Source organism: Acipenser ruthenus, chromosome 18 (genome assembly GCF_902713425.1).
Source record: "Acipenser ruthenus chromosome 18, fAciRut3.2 maternal haplotype, whole genome shotgun sequence".
Lineage (NCBI taxonomy): Eukaryota > Metazoa > Chordata > Actinopteri > Acipenseriformes > Acipenseridae > Acipenser > Acipenser ruthenus.
Window position 1 is genome coordinate 7,636,145 of NC_081206.1, and position 21,577 is coordinate 7,657,721.

The following is a 21,577-nucleotide window of genomic DNA, read 5'->3' on the forward strand; positions in this document are numbered from 1 at the left end:
CTGATTTCACTTTTTTTTACTGTATGTAAAGTAGTACTTTTTATTATTTGAATTCTTAAATCACCTCAGTTAAAGAGTGTATTAGATCTACCACTATTTACATCATAAAATACCCCCCTAGGTTTCAAGAACACAGTGACCCAACTGTAATGGGGAAAACCTGCATTTCATTAAATGGATCGGTATAGATCTATAGCAACCACACTACATACACAAGTACATTTGAGATTTCAGTTTGTCAAAATGAACTGGCATCTCTTTCTTTTGTTCTTGAAATGATCTGATTCATCATCCTGCTGACCGTGTAACTTGTGTTTGTGTCTGCGATTCTTTATGTGACTTTAATGTCTTGCAAAAGCCTTTGATGCTAATTACAAAATACTTGTGTAATTTGTTTATCTCAGGAAAATACAACATGAACCAATGGAATAAGTTCAAAGCTAGAAAATATGTTTGTGTCCAAGTTTTTTTTTTTCCTATTTAATATGCATGCCTTTTTTTTAATTAAAATGCCATTGCTTTTTTAATGGGTACTTGTACTTGAGATGTTCTGTAAAATAATGTTTTGTCAGAAACTGTAGAAAACATAATTTGACACTATTGGTGCAAGTACATCGAAGTTATCTTTCCTTTTAAGTGTAAGTACATGGTAGGGATTGCAGTTTTAACCCTGTTCAAGCATTTTTTATTTAGTCAAAGCAAGAACCTGTTAACTCCTGCTATATTACAATAATAGAATGTATAACATGTCAAGTACGTTTTAAATAAAGGGACTTATAAACTACTGTGACTCTCTTCCAAATTGTTGACTTCCAATTCTGCTGAATATTTTGCAGGAGTTACTGAAAAGGACCCCCAAGAAGCATGCTGATTGCCCCGCAGTGGAGCAAGCACTGCAAGCCATGAAGACGGTGTGCTCTAACATCAACGAGACCAAGAGACAGATGGAAAAGCTGGAGGCCTTGGAACAGCTCCAGTCACACATTGAGGGATGGGAGGTGAGATGCTAATTACTATCAGTAAACCATCAACTAGTGTGATCTACATATATTAACACATTTATTTTTGCCTCAAGCTGATTTGCTGCACTCACTTTCTTACAGACCTAAAAACGTATGTCAGGCACCTTATTTCGAGAGATTAGGTTCTACAAAGAAACTGTAATACATTATCCAGTAACTAATACTTTTTTTTTTCTAGGCTAAGTTCAGAGTTTGAATATAATTTCAGCATCAAAACAGACTGCAACTAAAAAATAATAAATAAAAAAAACAAGCTTCTGCCAGTTTCTGTGTTGTGTTGCTGTTGTTGGATACTGTTGGAACAAGCTGAATTATTTGGGTTTTATGTTTTTAAACATTTTTGCTCTACAACATGGTAGTCTGAATCCCAATACAGGCTTCATTTAGTTACTGTATAATTGAATACTTACCTGTATTCATATATTTACAATAGGACGTATGTGCCCTTAACTCGATAAAATATTAAATTGACTATTTTGGTACTACCAGCAGTAGTTGTAAAAGAACATCACTCTTACTTGTTTGTCTTGCACAATATAAATTGGTTCTAGTACTGTACTGTTGTACATATAATTCACATATATAACCCGAATGTGCTGAGATGCCTTTGCTTACACCTCTTGTATAATGTGCATCTCTTGTATAATTGAAAGCACCATCATATACAGTATAGAATAGTATACTGCACAACTCATATTTAATGTACAACTTGTGTATAATACACAGAAATTGGTGATCGTGCATATTATTTTTTGAAATGTAACAGTTTAAGATGCTTGCTTCCAAGACGGCAATGATACCTTGCACTGATAGGTACAATCCACTCTCTGTACTCGACGCCCAGCAGAAAATTAGCAACTGGTTTGTGGTTGACACTCAAAGCGTCTACTTTCAAGGTGTCATTTCTTAACACAGGCTGGTAACCTTAAAGTTACTCATCTCTTGCACTGTCATGCTGGCGCACAGATGTTGTTGCCACATCATGGTACTGATTCAAGATACAACAGAAGTTTGTTATTCAGTGTGAAGTCATATGCAGTTCCAATTTGTCAAGGTTTGAACAGGAATTCATGGTAGACATGGATAGATGTGGATTGATGTGGATCGCATTTCATCTGTTCAGTAGCTGATCGCATAGCTTGGTCAAGAGTTTTTAAAAAGCTTTAATTATGACGATCATCCGCTGTACATCATAAAAAGTCATGAACCATTTGGCTAAACAGGGAAAAGAGAAAATGAACACGTATTCACACATATATTTCACATTCTTTAAAGTACAGAGCCTGTGCAATAGAAATTCTGCATTGTGAAGTGATAGAAATGTAGTCCTCGTGAAGAAGGAACAAGGCAGTGAAAATGCTGACAGAAAGGGAAGTAGTTTTTTCTGGTTCATTAAAAGTCAGCAAAAGCTGTGGCGTGTATCATGCATGGTCTGCATTTACAATACTCTGTATGGAATTATTTGTGATAGTCTTTTGGATAGCAGGCTATTTTGTTGTGATTGTGTGCTGGTGTCTGCATTATTTATATTCTTTATGACAGGATCAACATGTACCTTTGCACCTCCGAAACCTGATATTTAATATACGTTTGTGATACTTGACTGTATCCATTTGTTGTCAGACAATGTAGAGAAACATTACACACAGTATTGAATATAGGCACTGTTGACATGGAGTCTTTTCCTTCTTACAACCCTTTGCTCTTGGCCTTACATGACATCCAGAAAAAAAATGTTATTATAATTTATGCCTCTAGTGGCTTGGTGTGCTTTGGAAATGTTTTTTTTTAAATCTGATTCTTTGACCTGACTTAAAACATTCTTTTGCAGGTATCCATTTAATTGTCACTAAAGTTTTGCATCTTAAATCTATTTAAAGTACATTGCAAGTTTCTGATAGATACTACCAGCTGAACTAGGAGTACCATTTCCTAGTTTTCTATACTACCCCTTTGATGTATGTGTTAATGCTGACCTTCATTTCTTTCTTCCCTTTTATATTTAGTGTAAGTGGTGTACTGTAATGAAGTCACAGGTCATGGGTGAAGCTGAAGAGAGATCTTCTTGTAAATCTTTACTGTAGAGTGTATTGCTGTGATACTATACCATGCAACGCACTTGTAAGAAAGAACTTAACATCATCTATTTGAGTATTTGCTTATATGTACTTTCACTTAATGTAAACCATTTTGTGGTGCCTCAATTGTATGCTTTTGACATTGATAAAAGGGTTCATTACAATTCAAAGAATAGATTTACTAAGATGAATGAGCATGATTTGCAAACGGTCCCCTGGTCAACATATTTCAGTTCCTGTTAATGTTATTTTTTTTAAAGCTGATGCTGGCCTAATCTGCAGGTCACCCCAATGCAATATATTACTATTTAGTTTTGGACTGTTGACCAAAGAGAATTTTCCAAGTTTTTTTTTTTTTTTTTCCTTTTCATTCAGAAATATTTCAGAAAGGACAAACTAATTGCGTATGTACTATGCTAAGCCTAGAATCTACTGCAACTCGGTCAACATAACTATAACAAACAGCAAATCAGCCTATCGGAGACGCTGCCCAAACAGCAGGAGTTAGGAACTGTTCCTGGGTTCTAACTAGCGGGAGTACAACCTCCTTTAAATTCAGAGCTGATGGTGATACAACTTGACGAATTCTGTACCAATATTCACATTGAAGCATAACCCACTATTGGTGATGTAAGTCCAGACTCGTTAAAGTTTACTTCTCACACAGAATGTGATTTTAGTTACAGAAAATGCTCCAGTACAGGGGTCTGCAAACTGTTTGTGCAAGAGAGCCAAACTGAATAGAAACTGAATAGCAAGTGGTTTGCAAAGAGCCAGTCGTTACAGCTAATCAAACCCTAAACATGGTAAAACAGACTGCAGGAATAGAAACACCAAGAAGAGCAGAGGGTAGGTGGATGTAAAAGAACAGTGAGGTAGTATGTGATGAGTCGAGCAATGGTACATTTGTGTGGATGATACTAGTACGGCCTTAAAAAAATAACATCTTTTTTGTTTGTGTGAATGACTAAGAGAGACATATTTGGTCAAAAGAGCCAGGTATGGCTCAGGGGGGACATAGGTTGGCAACCCCTGCTGTAGGGCGTGCTTGCCTTTTAAGCTACAGCATGGAGAGCCAGAGCAATGGCCATAAAACAAATCTACCCTGGGAACAGAAGGTTTTAGCCAATCGTAGCACAGATATCAGTTCATTTATTACACAGCACCAGCAGGAATCCAATCCACACCATGTAAATATACCCTCAACCATGCAGTTACAGTGCGAAACATGTCATTATAGCCATGCAGTTGTACTGCTGGGATTTGAATAATTGAATTCAACGCAATTTATATGCTATGTTCTGTTCCAACACAGCATATCTCGGTTTCGTTACTGAAGTTCCATTGCCACCACTATATTCATATATAGTGGCTGAGGTCAAATCGAGAAAATCCTAATAATAATCCAGCTCACTGTTTTTCTTAATAGCACCATTGAGTCTTTTTTTGCTTGCTTGCTTTTTTTTTAACATTGATATCTTGGCAGAAGACATAGGTGTGAAAACTCTAGGCACCACACAGCACTGTCAAACACATCATAAAGATTTTTTTTTGGTTATAAAGCTGTGGTACTAAAGGAGAGAACATATTTGGCATTATAGTTCATCTGCATTAGCAATGTCATACATTTTTGAAGTTCTAAATGATGAAAACAAGATATTTAAAAAGTTTTAAAAAATGCATAAAATAGCAGATGCGTCCCAGTACAGTATTATGTATTGCTATATATATATTAGAAAGCACTTTGAAAGCGCTCTATTAAACTCATTGGGAGTGGAAGATCAGTTTTGAAAGCGCTCTATTAAACTCATTGGGAGTGGAAGCTCAGTTTTTCACTATTGTATACATCCTGCAATAGAAACTAGCTAATTCAATTTGTCCACCTTTTTCTAGGACTTTTTTTTTGCGCATGTTTATGTTAGAAAGTTGGCAGATTATGAAGGTTAATATAAAAATGTATCAAAGTGTCCTCAATTTCTTATACAATGATGTGGATTCAGATCCTTTTATTGCATTAAGTCATTTCAGAAAGGCTGTCAAAATGTATTGTCTAGCTGTTAAAACCAACCATTTCCTTACCTCCTTTCCCTACCCCAGGTAAACCTTCTGTTTTATATCACAACTGATGGTGCTGCAAAAAGTGTTGAGTGTCTGGCAGCTAGCCTGCATGTTTAATAAAAAAAAATATATATATAAAAATCCTCTTTTTCTAATATTGGCTTAGCTTTTCATCTGTGCAGTTATAGAGGATCCTATGGGTGTTCAGCTTCCTAAATTGAATTGTGAAAGTGACTTCCTCAACAGAAAATCTCAGAATGGTCACATGAATTTCAGTAAACGTTTCCATTTTTGTTTTAGAATGTAAAAAAGCAAAGATGGTTCAACACAATTTATTACTTTGACTCTTCTAGTTGCTGGTCCTTGGCTCAGACCTCGGGGTAACTGCAATAGCCCCTTCACCTCTCATTCTGCACACACTACTGTAACTAGACAGGATGTGGAATATGCAGGAGGCTGTGCAGAAAGATTGATTCAGTTACTCTTGCTTTGATCCAGACTGACTTCAAGAACAGCTTGTCAAATACAGATGGAGATCAGCAGAATCAGGCAGTGATCGAGGAACCAAGTCCTTTGCCTCTGCTTCCCAATTTAACCAAATCATTAATGGCTCAAACTGCCTTGCAATAAGAATATCCTATTTCTCTCCTTTGAGCTGAGGTTTTGGTTGAACTTTTGCAATCTGAATATGTTCTACCCCTAAGATAATACACACAATAGTGCTCTGGATAAAATGAAAGCAACGCTGACTGTAAAATGAATGCATTAAGGAAATGTACATCATCTTTGTTTGGTTTTAGGGAGATGCACAGTTGGCTCCAGTAATAAGTCAGTTTTCTGGTGTCTAATACTGAGACATAATTGTTTCTTTGCCCCATTTTGTGGGCCACAGTACCCATGATTTTGCACAGAGATGAGACAATTTATCGTTATTTAAAGAAGTGTTGGACGTGGAAATTAAATGGAAAAAGAGGAAATCAAGCATAAGCTTAAATAAAACAAAAACAGAACTCTTGGGCCCCATAGAAACACACTCACCCTGTAAATGAAACCTGCACATGATTATCAAGCATTGGTCCATTTTCTTTCTCAGAATATGCCTGTTGATCATGCTGTATTGTACCTTCTTTACAAGACCCATTGTGATCAGCTTATTTCTTTATTTTACTGGATGAAAAATGATTTTGGCAGTTGCAATTAGTTACACACGTTTAATAAACCATATAGACATTTAAACCAAACTCTATGGACATGCTGTCCTAGGGAGGTATGGATGATTGCCAACAGAAAGATGCAGAGGATTTCCTATCTGTGTTTTAGCACACTGTTAAATGCCTGTTAGACTGCTGTTATATTTAACTAAAAAATAACTGATTTTAGAGTTAAGAAGAAAAATTAAAGGGACATTACAATTTTATTAAATCCTTCTGCCACTTATGATTAACTTCGGTTATAATTTAACAAGAGAGATTAATTCAAAGCTCCTTAAATGGAACTATTGTGTAATATGTTTTCAAATGGTGTCCTTGTCAAGGGGTAACTGGTTCTAAATATATGTTGTTACAGTTTTGGTAGAATCTGTTCTCCTAAACTGAAGTTTTATTGTAGAATATTGGAATCACAACCATTAATATACCATTATCATAGAATACTGCAACCTAATGAATTAATTGTTCTGTTTGTAATATTTTTTTGTTTTAATGTGCAGGGTACCAATCTGACTGATATTTGCACAGAGCCCTTACTCCACGGTACTTTACTGAAGATTTCTGCGGGAAACATTCAAGAGAGAGTATTCTTCCTGTTTGATAATCTCCTAGTCTACTGTAAACGGAAATCAAGGTACAGTATGTCTGATTTTTGCTGGGCACACAGTTAGTTAAGAAGCACAACGTGATACATGCAGCCATGAGTCAATCCCCTGATTCCGGATTTTCTCTTAAAATGGAATCCAGACTATTCCGTTTGCATCATTCTACATTCTAGTCATGCACACTCCATGGGCGTGGGCATGGGCATGTTTTTGCCTCTTTGTGGCTTCATCAGTATGCAGCTGCTGTTCTCTTACCCCAGAAAGGTACCTGAAGAGACACATGCAAGGAATTTCCCTTGGGTTATAGTTAATGGGTAATGATATATAGTGGAATGATATATATATATATATATATATATATATATATATATATATATATATATATATATATATATATATATATATATATATATATATATATATATATAATTAAGCATAACTAGAAAAAATATATATAAATGTAATGGATTCCTGGGTACTAAAATGTTTATTTCCAAACTTGCTGTGCAGAGTTGCAGGGAAGAAATCAATTAAAAGGACAAAGTCGATGAACGGACCTCTCTATTTGTTCAGAGGGAGAATAAACACTGAGGTGATGGAGGTGGAGAACGTGGAAGATGGGACAGGTATGCCTCTGGAGTATCACTAGGGATGGGACTAGTCTGTTCCAGGTGGCTAGATACAGTCATTATTATTTCATCCGCTACTTATGGTCCTGTCTTACCTTTTCTTCACATGTCCTATAATTGAGTATGTGCTGTTACAAAGAAACTTATTAAGAAGATGAAACCCCAGGGAGCTCTGAGACGATAGTATCTAAACACATGCTGCCTCTTTCTGTAGTCATATAATGATCAAAGCAGAACAAGACTCACTGAAGCAACAAGACTCACTGAAGTGATCCTGTTCTGTTTTGTGGGCGGAGTTTGCAGTAACTTTGAGTGCTCAATTATAAAATATATGGAAGTACAAACATGTCTTTTCTTGCAAATGTATTTAAAAATTGAAAGTGTATCTCTATTCAAGGATACCAAGATTTTTAGTTAGCAAGTGGTCACACCGCATAGCACAAAAGAAAATGCTACTTAACAGTACTGTAATTCCTTTTTTGTAGATACAGTACTGGAAAGTGTTGCCTTGTTCTCGGTATGATAGCTTATTTAATGGTTCTTTGGTCATATCTCCAATTGTACCGTACCATTTGTGAAATGTCTGACAATGACAATACAATATCATCTCAAACAGATCATTTATAAATATAAGATATTTATAAGTGATCTGTTTGCAACACCTTCAGTGTCTGAATCTTGTTTATGTACAAGATGGGTTTGATTCGGAGATGGTGTTACTAAGGAACTAAATCATAGCTGTGCTCTCTATAATCTAGTGTCAATGTGACTGAAGGTAAGATATACCACAGGAAGTGCTATCGGTTTCATCTGCAGAACTCTTTTCACTGCATCACAATTGGCAACTCTGAGCTTGTGAAGTTTTCTGTGCCATCTGAATGCTGTGAAGTTTCAGTAGACCACAAAGAAAAATATCTTGCCAACTTGGTGCATCATCAAAATAGATATATATATATTTTTTTAGTAGCAGAAGTAGCAGTATAAAGAGACTGTTGTAAATGCTAGATGTTGGTCTTTTATTATTAGCTAAATCCAAGTTGCAAAAACAATGTACTGTTTACAGCCTATGCAGATGTATATTTTGTGATAACACAAAAACACTTAATAAAAGCTGACATATGTGATATGTAATTATTAGTCCAAAAATGCCAAATGAGGACCATATTATCATTGAAAATGTATTTGCATTCATTTATTTTCAGCGATAATCAAGATATATTTTAGACCAAGGTGTTCCCAGGACAAGCAGCGGATTACAAATGACACAAAGTTGCTTAACTAACCACACATTGCAATTGCTGATCACAGGACTTTTCTCTGAATGGCTTTTCAACCTTCAGAATAATGCACTCCAGGGATTCTTTTGAGCTTGGCTTTCGCTATACTTTTGATGGGGCGGGGGATCCAATAGTACATGTAACTGAAATGCTACTGTATGGCAACACCACAGTGGATGTATTCATTTTGTGGTTTCCATGGTTTCAGTGCTGTCGGTTTCCAGGGAAATCCCAGGTTCAAACCCAGAGTAAAAGTTCTGAAAAAAGAAGTTCTTTGATTTAAAAGCGATAGTTTCTCCGTGTTTTAACCTCAGTGACAGGAGCTCTTTGACATGACCTGTGTTTTGAGGGAGCATTTCATTTTCCTGGGCTTCCTTTCCCTTCGGCAACAGAGAAAGCTTTTAATGCCTGTTTATTGCACTTCGTGGAGAAGCACAGGAAGAGACATAGGCGACGTATTTTAATAAGAGTTTAATTCTCTTTATTTTGTGCGGGAGCTAACATTGTACCAACCTGCATTGTATGTAGCTTACCCTGTGCCTTTCAAGAACACTAATATTAACAAACAGAAAAATAAATTGCAGGAAAGAATAGTTTTAAATCTAGTCCGAAATGAATACAAATGTGGTTGTATTTATCATCCAGATGTTTTACTGTTGGTTTGGTACAGATGTTAATGGATACCATTCCATTTTGAATTGGATTAAAAATTCTTTGTCTTCAGAATGAAATGATGCCCCAGACTCTTCGGCAGCTCCTCTTATGCACTGCTTGAAATCAGTCAGATATTCCTGCTTTAAATCTAATCCCATGAGTGTGTCATAAACCAAGAGGATGCAATACACTAAACTATTTCTGTGCCTGCAAACCATAAATATAACTCATTGCTTTAGATTATTTATGAGCTTGCCTGTAGAAAGAAAGACCAAGCTTGATGCTGCATTGCTGTGAGAAACACAGTTTTCTATGGTTGAATATGCTTTCAAAATTCAGATGAATTTCTTTCATTCTTTCATTTATAATTGAATGGGGGGAAAAAAAAGAAATTGGAGTAAAAAAATATCCTAGCAGTAAAATAAACCTGAGTGTTATTTATAGCACATTTTATGCATTTATTTTCATTTGTATACTCATTTCTAAATGTTCTAAAAACAAATTTTTGAATTGTTTGTTGGAATTTTCCAGTACCGGACCCAGCACTCAGATTATAGTCACTCTATAAAGTAAAGTTTATCAATGGCAATTGGTATTCATTCATTATGAGAATGTCTTTATGAATATATAAAGGGCTGCTGCTGTGCTTTTGACAAGCCAGATGTCCCCTGGTCAACACGTTATTGGTATCGGCACTAGCCTTGTGCAATACAAGTATATGTGTAAGGAGAATTAAAAAAAGATAATACATATATATGTACTTAGGAAGCTCTATCCAGTATGTGCCCAAATGCCTTCTGTGTTACATTCTACATGAACTGAATTTGGTGCATAATGTAAAGATGCTACCTCTTATTAATGGAACATGCTAGTATTTGATATTTCCTTAAAGTAGGGGGGGGGGGGGCTCTTATCAGTCCTAATGAAAATGAGTCCTTAGTGGCCTGACCAAAGAGAGGAGGCTGCTCTTAATGTATTACCCCCCTTGTGAATTGCAAGGGCTCAGTTTAAATAATCTATTTCAGGGTTCAATTACTTTCTCCACATAATCGAGAAGCCATGTAATGCACAATACTTGTACTCTGAAAAGCACCAAGGTTTAAATATGCTCACCCTTCTATATTCTTTAAGAGGGCTACAATCTAAAGCAACTTCAAAACTGTTCTTTTCCCCTTTCACAATGCAGCATGAGATGTTGACTGAGGGAGAATTTCTGAACATGGGGCTAGCTCTCGGTTAGGCTTCCTCAAATTAGTTTTTATTGGTTTCTGGGAATATCTGTACATAGGTACAGTATATACTACAGTTTTATTTTTATTTTTTAATAATAGTAGCAGATCTGCAAAACCGTAAGCCTTGGATAAAGTTGGCAAGTTATGCGGCTTTTCCTCAGTCCTGTTACATTAAAAATAGAAACAACAAGAAAACATACTGCATCCTTTGTTATTTTTGTTTTGTTTTGTTTTGTTTTTCTTATATATACATCTTGCCAACCGCACAATGTATATGTGCTCCAGCAGTTGAATCTGTTGGCAAAGGCTGATACACAACCCATCACCCGTCTGGAATTTTCATTCCCTCTTCCTGGTTTCTATGTTTTGCAGCGGATTACCATAGCAATGGCTACACAGTGACAAATGGCTGGAAGATCCACAACACGGCCAAAAACAAATGGTTCGTCTGCATGGCCAAAAACCCTGAGGACAAGCAGAAGTGGCTGGACGCCATTTTAAAGGAGAGGGAGCAGAGAGAGAGTGAGTAATGGGAAGATCTATTTGTGTTTTCTCTTCCTTTGACTGCAGTTTGATGAACAGCAGTTTGACAGGATAGGCTTCTACTTGTTGGTGGCAGTATGTAGTACAGACCTGGCATGCTGTTTGCAGTTTTCTTTTAATGCTCACTTTAAGTGCTTCATAAGTTAGAGGTTGACAGTAATGAGAACGTAAGCATGGCGTGTGCTCAAGGGACGGTAGGGCATTGGGAACATCAATTTTGCACCCCTTCTTTATAACTTGATACGGACACAAGTGGCTTGGTTTTTACAGGAACAGAATAGCAAATCTTGGTTGAAATAAATTTTATTTTATGTCAGCAACAGAGTGGTAAGTTATTCAATATCATGTATAATGCGTGTGTCAAGTGGAAAGTGAACAAAATGGAATTTCATTTAACCTACTGTACATAAATTATGCAAAAACATGAGGCATCAGGTAATATTAAAAGAAAGTTTATTACTATTTAATTTATTGGTGGTGAACAGCTTAGTAATTGAGTAATAAGATCCTGTGTTATACATTAGCCTTAGCCATGCAACTTTCAGTATCTGTTTTTGTATTTTTTTTTTTACTTCCTCCCATTACTTTTTTAAAAAGAAAAACAAGACATGATGAGCCCAATTCACAAACCTTTAATTAATGAGTTTCATGTCTGTTTTCATGAATAAAATGCAGTTTGATATCCATTAAACTGCTCTGGTCTGCTGAATATATTTCATGCTTCTAGTAACTCATGAAGACCCTCTGCATCAAATACAAAAAAAAAGGGGCTTTACACTGTTCGTGACAGGACATTAATTTCTTCATGAAATATAAAAGACACTTGATCTTAAACAATTGAAACGTGTTGAAAGCAAATTGTTGACCTTGGTCAAGGAGTGAAAAAGTAGTGGCAGACAGCCAGGCAGATTATTCTGAGCCAAACATACCAGTTTACAACTGTTTACTATTCTTAAAAGAGGAGCCACTCTCACCATACCCTGTATTTTATCATTGTTGATCGGGGATACAAATATTTATTTGTGTATTATTCCTTAAGTGAATATCTTTACATTCAGTTTGTTTCTGTCCAAAAAAAACTCATGGTGACAAAAGCTGCAATAAAGCTGAAGTGACACAAAGTATGCATTATGCACAGATTAAAGATTATTACCAGATGCTTTTGCATACTTTTAAGTACTTGGCAGTAACATGCTTTTAAAGTTGAAATGATGGTTATCAAACATAGCCATTAAAGTAGATCATTCTATGTTTTCAACCTTTTCACTTAATTCTAATGTTCATGTCTGTAGCACAAAGGTAGTGTTTTAACTCTGGATACAGGGAATAAAAGAAGCTTGTCTTTATCTGAGCTGAGCCTATTGAAGCTCACTGTATTCTGACTGTGATATCAGAATCTTTTATTTCCATCCCTGGGATATAGAACACAATACATTGCACATATACTGCACTTGTTAAGAGCCTCAGCTATTTCTTACTCTTAGATCATTCAGCACCCCCATAGGAATCGGAGGATGATGCACTTTTATGCCTAAACAAACCTTTGGAAAGCATGCTTTCATTTTGCCTCACTGGCTTTGGACAGATTGCAACATATTGATATACAGTAGGTCCAGTCTCCTTTATTGCAGTTCATTGAAGGATTAGTGGCTCATATCTGTTGCCTGGTTGTTAAAAAATCTGCATTCTCAAAAGAGGTCATCTTTCTGTGGCATGCAAGTGTTTTCTGTTTTCAATATCATTCTGTAAAAAAAAAACAAAAAAAACAAGTGATTCTATCTAATAGTGCTTGGAGTGTCGTCATTCACACCTGCATGAACGTGTAAGTGTTAGAGGTTAGAAGCGTGTAGCCCTTTCTGCATGTGTCGCAGGCTGGCAGTAACAGAGTACAAGGGTCAATACACAGGAGTATGCTGCCTTAGTGCTTTGAGTCTGGAGTTATAGTAAAGCTCTTGATGAAGGTTGTTTGTTTGTTTATTTATTTATTTATTTATTTAGTATTATACCTTTTTGTATTGTCTATTGCATTTCCCTCTCGAACAGTGGTTCTTATAGTGATATTAGGCAATTACTGAGAATTTTTAACCAATTTTTGTTCCTTACAATGTCCCTCTTTTAACATATAATGGCACATACTGTTAGTGCGGGCATTAGGAATGTACAAAACCGCTGACTCCCAGGCAGGAAGTGTTACATTTGAACTAACGTAACCCCAAACACCTGACGGTAACATTATTGCATGAATTGATTCCCTGGCCTTGGGAACATTGCTTTGTCAGGTGTCAGGGTTGTTTGGGAGAAATATTTATGTCTGGCCCCAGTGGTCCCCAGGCTTCAGTTTGGGGACTGAATTTCTATTCACTTGGTTATAGTGGCATATTAAATGGATTGCAATGTAACTGTGTTATCTTTGTGCCACGCAGAGCTCATAAATTATTCAAGAAGATAATATTTGATTTTCCACAGCCATTCATCAGTGCAGAAGCACTGTATTCTACAATACCAGACGGAGTAAAACATTAAGAACTGTAGCAACATGCACCATAAGTTGTATCCTTTCTTCCACACCATAATAGAGTTAAGAGAATATCACTGAAAAGGGGAACAGATACAGGTTACAGTATAATGCTTATACTAAAATATAATCTATAACATGTATAATCTTTGTATTAAAACTAAAATAACAGTACTACATATTCTACTATCAGGTGTTTTATAGTTACGTACGATTTATATATTTTGATATTGCGTCCTGTATTCAAGGCATCCTAAATACTAGATTTCAAAAGTGGAATGTTGGTGTAATAAGAGATTTTCAGAATCTCTCACACAGCTGCACAGTTACTAAAATCGGAATCTTTTGAATTTGTTATGCTTAAATATTAAACCAATTCTCCCATTTTAATGTATACTGGCCATAGTGAGATAAGATACTGCAATACCACAAATAAAGATCGGTGTTCGCGGCAGCTGGACAAGCTGAACACTCTTTGAGTCAGTGCCTGAAACAGCTGAAGTTGACTGTAGGATATTGCAGTAATTTGGTTTCTTCAAAGCTGCTCTTTGTTCCTCTATTCCAGCTGCTCGCATTCTTACCTGCACTCTCCTCTTTAGTATTGTGTTCCATGGTTCACAACCTTAATTCTGATTATCTTCTAGGTGAAATGTCTTTTGCGAATGCTCATGTATGAACATTTTGCTTGTCTCTCCACTGCGAATAAAGTTTCTGATGTGTTGAAGTTACCCCATTTCTACCGGCTCTGATCTAACCAGCTGGCGCTTTGGGGAAATCAATTGAAATCCCTTTGTTGCAATCCTCATTTGTGATCAATTATAAGTCAAGCTGCTTTTATACTGTGCTGTAGAGGGCCCACATTGTTTCATTCCCATAGTAAGTTTGTTTATCGCAGTTGAAGTCCCAATTGCAGTTTACTTCATTGAGCTAATGTTGTACCATATTACAAAGTTACTGTATGCTGTGTAACTACTGAAGTGCTACTACATTGCACAGTTCATTAAATACCTTGAACTCCTTCACTGGAACTGCAGATTCCTGAGTCATTGCTTTGCTAGATTGGCATCATACAAACGTGCAATGTCTCCATGCCAAGCTTGATAAAGCAGTGCATGAAATTCACTTTGGTTGTAAGAAGCAAGATTTGAACTCTTTGTATGTTACATTTATTTCTTAATTGTACTCCATCCAGTTCTGTTTTCAATTTCAGTTGATGGAAAGCATCCAGTTGGTTGAGGCCACTCAATTCGCTTGAGGGGCCCTCCGATGTTAAACACTCATTGCTCATGGCTGATAGTTTAGCTGTTGCTCATGGGTGATATTTCTCATAATGGTTTTATTTGTTTGCATCATATCTAGGGCTTCTGTTTTTTGGGCTTTATTAATTGTGTTTTTTGGTGCTTATTTTAGCTATTTTCGAGTTTTATGTAAATCGTTTTTTTCGGGGCTTTCGTTTTTGTATGAAATTAGTGTTTTCGGTTACTTTCCAAAATGCTCGAGCGTTTTTTTTTTTTTGTGTCAAAATATGTAGAGTAACTCAACAGTACTTGCACACTTTAGTTGTACCTTCTTTCCTTTGCTGTCTTCGAAATCCCTATGGTCACAGGCACATTCTTCTGGGGTTTTTGTGTGTAGGCATTTTTGTACATTTCTCCACAAGTCTGTTTTAAATCCTCCATATCTTAACTGTGTAATACAGCTTTAGCAAGCCTCCATCCTGATGGTAATCTCGTTTTAAGTCTCCAATAGAAATGTAGGAATCTGCTGTCACTCAGTAGTTGGGACTGGTTTAAAGTATTCAGAACGAATCAATGATAGATATAAGTCAGGAAGGCAGGACATTGCCCAGCAGCACTGAGAAATGTATTTATTATTATTTTTGTAGTTGGTTTTATTTTTTTTAATGGGAAAAGGGTAAAGTCAGCGTGAATAGATGTACCATTTCCACAGTTTTCCGATGTTTATTGGCTATCCACTGATTACATTTTTTTTTGTATCGGGGGTGTTTTATCAGTTAAAACCGAAAATCAGAAGCCCTAATCATATCTCAGGTCATCAGCTATTCCTGTATGCTATTCCAGAATGTAGTGAAGTGACTTGTGAGCCCAGATTTGTACCGAGGGTGTCAGTGCTTATTAGTGATTGCCCTGGGTTATTGTGCAATGCCAACACTGGGAAGAACCAAAGGGGTGATTAATGAAAGAGCTTTTCCAAGTCTCCCTGTGGCACCTTGTTTAAAACTGTAGTAACTGTTTGTGCTTTTTTTTTCACTGGAATTTTTATTGTAGCATTTAATTATTGCATTTTGTCCAATGAGTGATCTGTGTGACATGTATGTGTCCCTCCAATTACAGGTTTGAAGCTGGGAATGGAGCGAGATGCTTACGTCATGATTGCAGAAAAAGGCGAGAAGCTGTATCACATGATAATGAGTAAAAGCAGACACCTGATCAAGGACAGGCGAAGAAAACTCAGCATTGTCCATAAGTGCTTCCTTGGAAAGTAAGTTTGCATATACAAAGCCTTGCCTCGCTTCTCAAATGACATTCTCCATTAGTTGTTGTAGCTAATAAAATAATTTTGATAAATCTTACCTGTTGAGCGCTTCCATTAACAATGTGTTTGTTGTAACATGTGTTTCTTTCAAAACTGCACATTTGAGACCTATGTAGCGAATGGAGGTGCACTTCAAAGTATCCTCCAGTGCAGTGTTTAAATACCATTGAGTAAAAAAAAAAATAATAATAATTACTCTTATACTCTTAAACATTCACACACAGATTAAACAGCCTCTCATCCGGAGATGTGAGCCTAAACAGACTGATGTGGAATAGCTTTCATAAACTTCCATATCATGCTCTCAGTGCACTCAAAGCTGCCCTGAATGAAATAACAATCCCGCACAGGTAAACTGGCAGCAGCAGCAATTCCTGCACCAGTGTTTTTTTTCCAGGTAGTTATGAGCCTAATTTGGCTACTGGACACTAACTCAGAAGGGACAGGTGCATCTAACACATATGATACAGCTGACTTTCCTTTAGGTGCTGGTCTAGTGACAAGTGCTACAAGCATAGTGACTACATGCTGTTTTTTGGGATGTTGAATGGTATGGTTTGTGGGTTTTCCATGTTTAACAAAAACGCAGACAGCTGGACAAGTTTTCCCCAGGCTGCTTGAACACTAACAAGATATACAGTTTCACCAAAATATTGCTCTTCTTTTCAGGTGAAAGAAGGCATATGAATAGAGCAATTGAAAGATAATTGATTAGCCAGGTGATACATTCAGGTAGATTGAGGTACTTTGCTAAGTAATATTATCCCCAGGCACGTCAGGGAATTGATGTGTTATGGTGTGGTTATTTTGAAATAAAATCCTTTTTTTTTATCTGAGGATGGTACAGGTCTCACGTAGAGCACAGGCAGACCTGTTCTGGTCCCCAGTACACACATTATCATCACAAAGGCATCCAGAACTGGCACTTGCTTGGGACAGATGGCAGAGTGTCAAGTTGAGCAGACAGGATTACTAAATGACGCTCGCACTCTAGTGCAGCACAAAACCAGAAAAAAACAACATTCTGAACATTTACTTTAACACGCAGTTCAGTGGTTGGGAGTATAACCAAATGATGGAAATATACACATTAACAATATGTATGAGGAATTCTTGGGATGATAGAATGTTGTGCTAAGTACATGTATGCTTGAGGTACGAAAGTAAGGTTGTCCTAGTGCTAATCTGGGTCTGTGAAACCAGCCAGTACACAGATGGTCTTTCACTATCAAGCAATATGCACAAAAAGTTTTGGCCACCCCTTTTGTGTAATAGAAGCAGCCCTACTAAAAGGTAATTACAGTCAATCCAGTGATTTCTCGTTTCGTTAAATGAGTTTCCTTGAGGGTTTTACTGTAATGCTTTTCATCAGAACCAGTCACGGTAAACTGTATTATTATCCTTTCACAGCCGACTGTAAATCGTTTTCCTAAGGACCATGTCAAGCGCTTTGCCAGATCAGATCGGACTTGAGAGGGCTTAATTGGAAAGACTGTTGAAGTTAATCAGTTTCTCTCTGTCTCTCTTCTCTGCGTCTCACTGCAATGAATGCACAATGCAAACCGTGCAAGATGAGGTAGCAATACATTTTCCATTACGCACTGACATGGGGGAAAAAATTGAAAAGGTTGCCAGCTGCAATTAAAAGCTGTTGTTTTAGTTTCTGGTTAGTGGCATGGGGAATTGTCGTGACGCGTTAGTACTGGCCTGGGTTTGTCGATATGAGCTGAACTGAATAGCAGGTTTGCAAAATTGAATTTTTTTTCTTCCAATACAGTCCAATTTTTCAACGTTGTCTTTAAATGCACCCCAAAGAGTATACAGCTGCAGACCTGATTGTTTCATCTGTGATTCACTTAGTAAACATGTGATCCCTGCATGTGAGCTAATGCTGCTTGTAAATGCAGTCTGTACTTCCCTGTGCTGAGAAGACTAAATCACACCATCTCACAGGGATTCCCCATTGGCCACAGAATCACATTTAATTTCCAAAAACATTGCATGAAGACATGATACAAACCAGAAAGCACCACTTCTATGTGAAATGGGTAAAGCTGATATTCAGCACCATATACTGTATACATAAATATAGTTAAATATCAATATATCTTTTCAGGATATGGTTTACCCAAAAATACTGCCTAAAATCTTGCATATTTACTTCAGTAAGGCCTTGCAGCATATAACTGAGTTATATAGTTAACATGCTAATATGTTTTGCAAGGATTACTGGAAATTAATATTCTTTAGAGGCCTTTTTGTGTTTACAAGTGATTTTCTGTGTCTCTATCCCCGGTGGTTTTTTAATGGGATTGCAAGCTGCTACAGATACACAAATATTAACTGAGATGGATATTTCCTAAAGATATTGGAAACAATTTAAACAGGTCTTTAAATCAAGAGCCTTTAAGAGATTGGGATATCCATTAGTGAAGCAGTTTACAGAAATAAACAGTGACAAAGAGTCTGAACCGCACTGCACAGGGTCGCAAAAATAGCTTAACAGTTTGGGGATGAATGACCAGATAGAGTGTGAACTGGACTGTAAATTGAGAATTGTTCCTACAACACTTGATAAGAGGAAAGCTTCTTACATTTGATTTTCTTTGTGCATGTAAGACTGGATATACTGATGTGAAGTCGTAGATTAATAAAGTACAATTATTTTTATTTCACACACATAATTTCATTCTCTTGAAAATCCATTTGAAAACATTGTTCGTTTTCACAAAAGCATTGATTGTGCTTTGTATACAAAATGACATTGATATTAATGAGTTACATAAACAGAGAATTAATTGTCAACCCTGATTGGGTTACCCCTGAGAGAACTACACTGCAATTACCCAGACTTTTACATAATTCGGTTTGGCTACAATGCTCCACAAGCCTTTCAGTGTCCTGCCAGCGGTCATTACCAGTAATAGTTTTAATTTCATATAGCAATACTGCACCATGGAAAGCAGGCATGCAACAATAATGTTGCTCAGCCACAGTGTGTGATAAAATGGTAAAAAAAAATACCCAGAAAATGTGTATTACTGCCTTTGTCAACCATAATAAAAGTAAAATGGAAAACTGCATATTATTCCAAAATAAGAACACCTACAGCACAGTCCTATGGTCTTGTTTACTGGGTACATTTGTTTTGAAAAACTAGTGGAGCTTTAGGCCAGCTATATAATGACAGACCTGAATAATTGGGGTAAATTAAGGGTCTGTGTTTTTCAACTTTGTAAAACCAGTTACGTGTAAGGTAGAGACTTTGGATTCATGGATTACACGATTTAATGCAAATCAGTGAACAAACCTCTGGAAATAAAACACCAAAGGTAGGGATTAGAATAAAACTGTCACTTGTATTTACTATTTCAAACAATTCTGACTTACTTTTCAAGTGCTGTATGAACCTGACGCCCAACAGGTCTCAAGACGACTTACCGGCTACTTCCTGCTCATTTATAGACCTAAGGCTTTGAATTTGGAAACTGATTTAGCTAGTTTCACAGACTCCCATTTAACCTAAAGTAACATTAGGTAGTCCAAGATTACTGCTAATCGAGGTCTGTGAAACCAGCCAATAGAGATTTAAGAAAAGCATACTATGTCTCCTTTTGCTTTAATATGTATATGTTGCCTGTTTGTGCAATACAAATCCAGATTGTTTAGTTCTTCAGACCACACATTATAAGAGGTCCCAGCTTGAAAACATTTGAGAACCGCTGCATTGTACTGTAGTTTCCAGGCCATCATTCAGCTACAGTATTTGCGGAACAATAATATAAAACAAAAAGAAACCGAGTGTGTTCAAGCATTTGGGATTTGAATTGGAGTTTTCTAATGCAAATGCCCAAACTCGACAAAAAGAGTTATTTACCCTTCCTGGATTGGACACTACTTGTCAAAGCATATGAGTTGTGATTTGGAAAACAGCTAATCCTGAAAGGGAGTTGAAGGGGAATAGAGTGCTGCATAAATAAAAAAAAAAGCAGCATTAACCCAGAAGACGCTTTAAAGGTTACAATAACGGACTGGGAGTTGTTCTTGCAGTCAAATGTGATTTACTGAGTTTCTGCCAAGACGTTCTGTCACTCTCTGGAGTCTAAGCTCGGCGGTATTCTACAGTCTGACTGTGTTAAAGCATGTTCTAGAGCTTTAGAGGGGGGATTTGATACAAATATCAAAGTTGTAAGTCTAACTTCTAGAAATAGGTAGCGTATCTCTGGAACATTATTTTGAATATTACCACAAAACCATGAAATAATGCATGTCATCTCTTTGTCTGTACGGGAAAGGTTTTTTGTTCACTGAATTTGCCTCACATGCCTATTCCAGTGTGATTCCAGCCTTATAATTAAAAATGACTGGACTAAATCAACATCATAATTAGAATATTATTTACTGGCACTGTAGTGCAGTTATGTCTACAGCTGTAGCAGCATTCATTTTCATTTAATAAAACCTCCATTAACATTTTTAAAACTCTGTATGATTACTGTACAGGCTAAATAAAGGCATACATTTTAAATGCATTTCATGTGCATTTGGCATTTTCAGACACACCTAAGCAAAAAATGTCAGAATCTCATATTCCTGATACCCACAAATTGGCTTTTTAATGATAGGAATTTGTATTTTAGAAACCCTAATAATATTCACTTGCACAGATCGCTGGGCAGGTACAGCTGATGGATCGATATGATTAAATCACACTGTTATAAGTTGATAGATGGATGTGTGTACAGTGGTTGCACAGAGAGCCTTTCCATGCTTTTATTTCTTCAGCCCATAGGGGAATTATACAAAATGCACATGGGACAATCTGACATTGATCTAATACCTCTTTCATGTGCAAGTTTTTTAGTAAGGGCTGTTGTTTGTAAGAGTGCTTCTAATTTGTCTTTTAAATGAGTTCAGTTACCATTGAGTTTCAGAATTGTATGAACATCACAAGAAGGGCCGTTACTCTCTAAAACTGTTCAACGAGAGAGAAAAAAAGGTGCATAGCCTACAGCTACATATGAATAATATTCGGCAGTTTTAAACCCTACATATTATCTCTGCCAATCGGTTGATGCCCTCTCAGCATAGAATTTGAATACTCTCCCCATAATGATATTTTGGTTTTTGCATCCTAATGAAACCACTTATTAAAAAAAAAAGGCTTAATGTAGGGAGTATAGAAATGTTCTGCATATCA

The 21,577-nt window shown here is 36.6% G+C and overlaps 1 protein-coding gene across 2 annotated transcripts in view; it reads left to right on the forward strand.

The window, feature by feature from the left end:
• Positions 1-21,577, forward strand: part of LOC131698602 (phosphatidylinositol 3,4,5-trisphosphate-dependent Rac exchanger 1 protein-like) — a 111,051-nt gene that overhangs the window by 41,584 nt on the left and 47,890 nt on the right. For both annotated transcript variants that reach the window (XM_058991083.1, XM_058991084.1), the window contains 5 exons: positions 837-998; positions 6,867-7,000; positions 7,482-7,597; positions 11,136-11,285; positions 16,176-16,323. In XM_058991083.1, the coding sequence (XP_058847066.1) occupies positions 837-998; positions 6,867-7,000; positions 7,482-7,597; positions 11,136-11,285; positions 16,176-16,323 (710 nt within the window). The remainder of the gene's footprint in view (positions 1-836; positions 999-6,866; positions 7,001-7,481; positions 7,598-11,135; positions 11,286-16,175; positions 16,324-21,577) is intronic.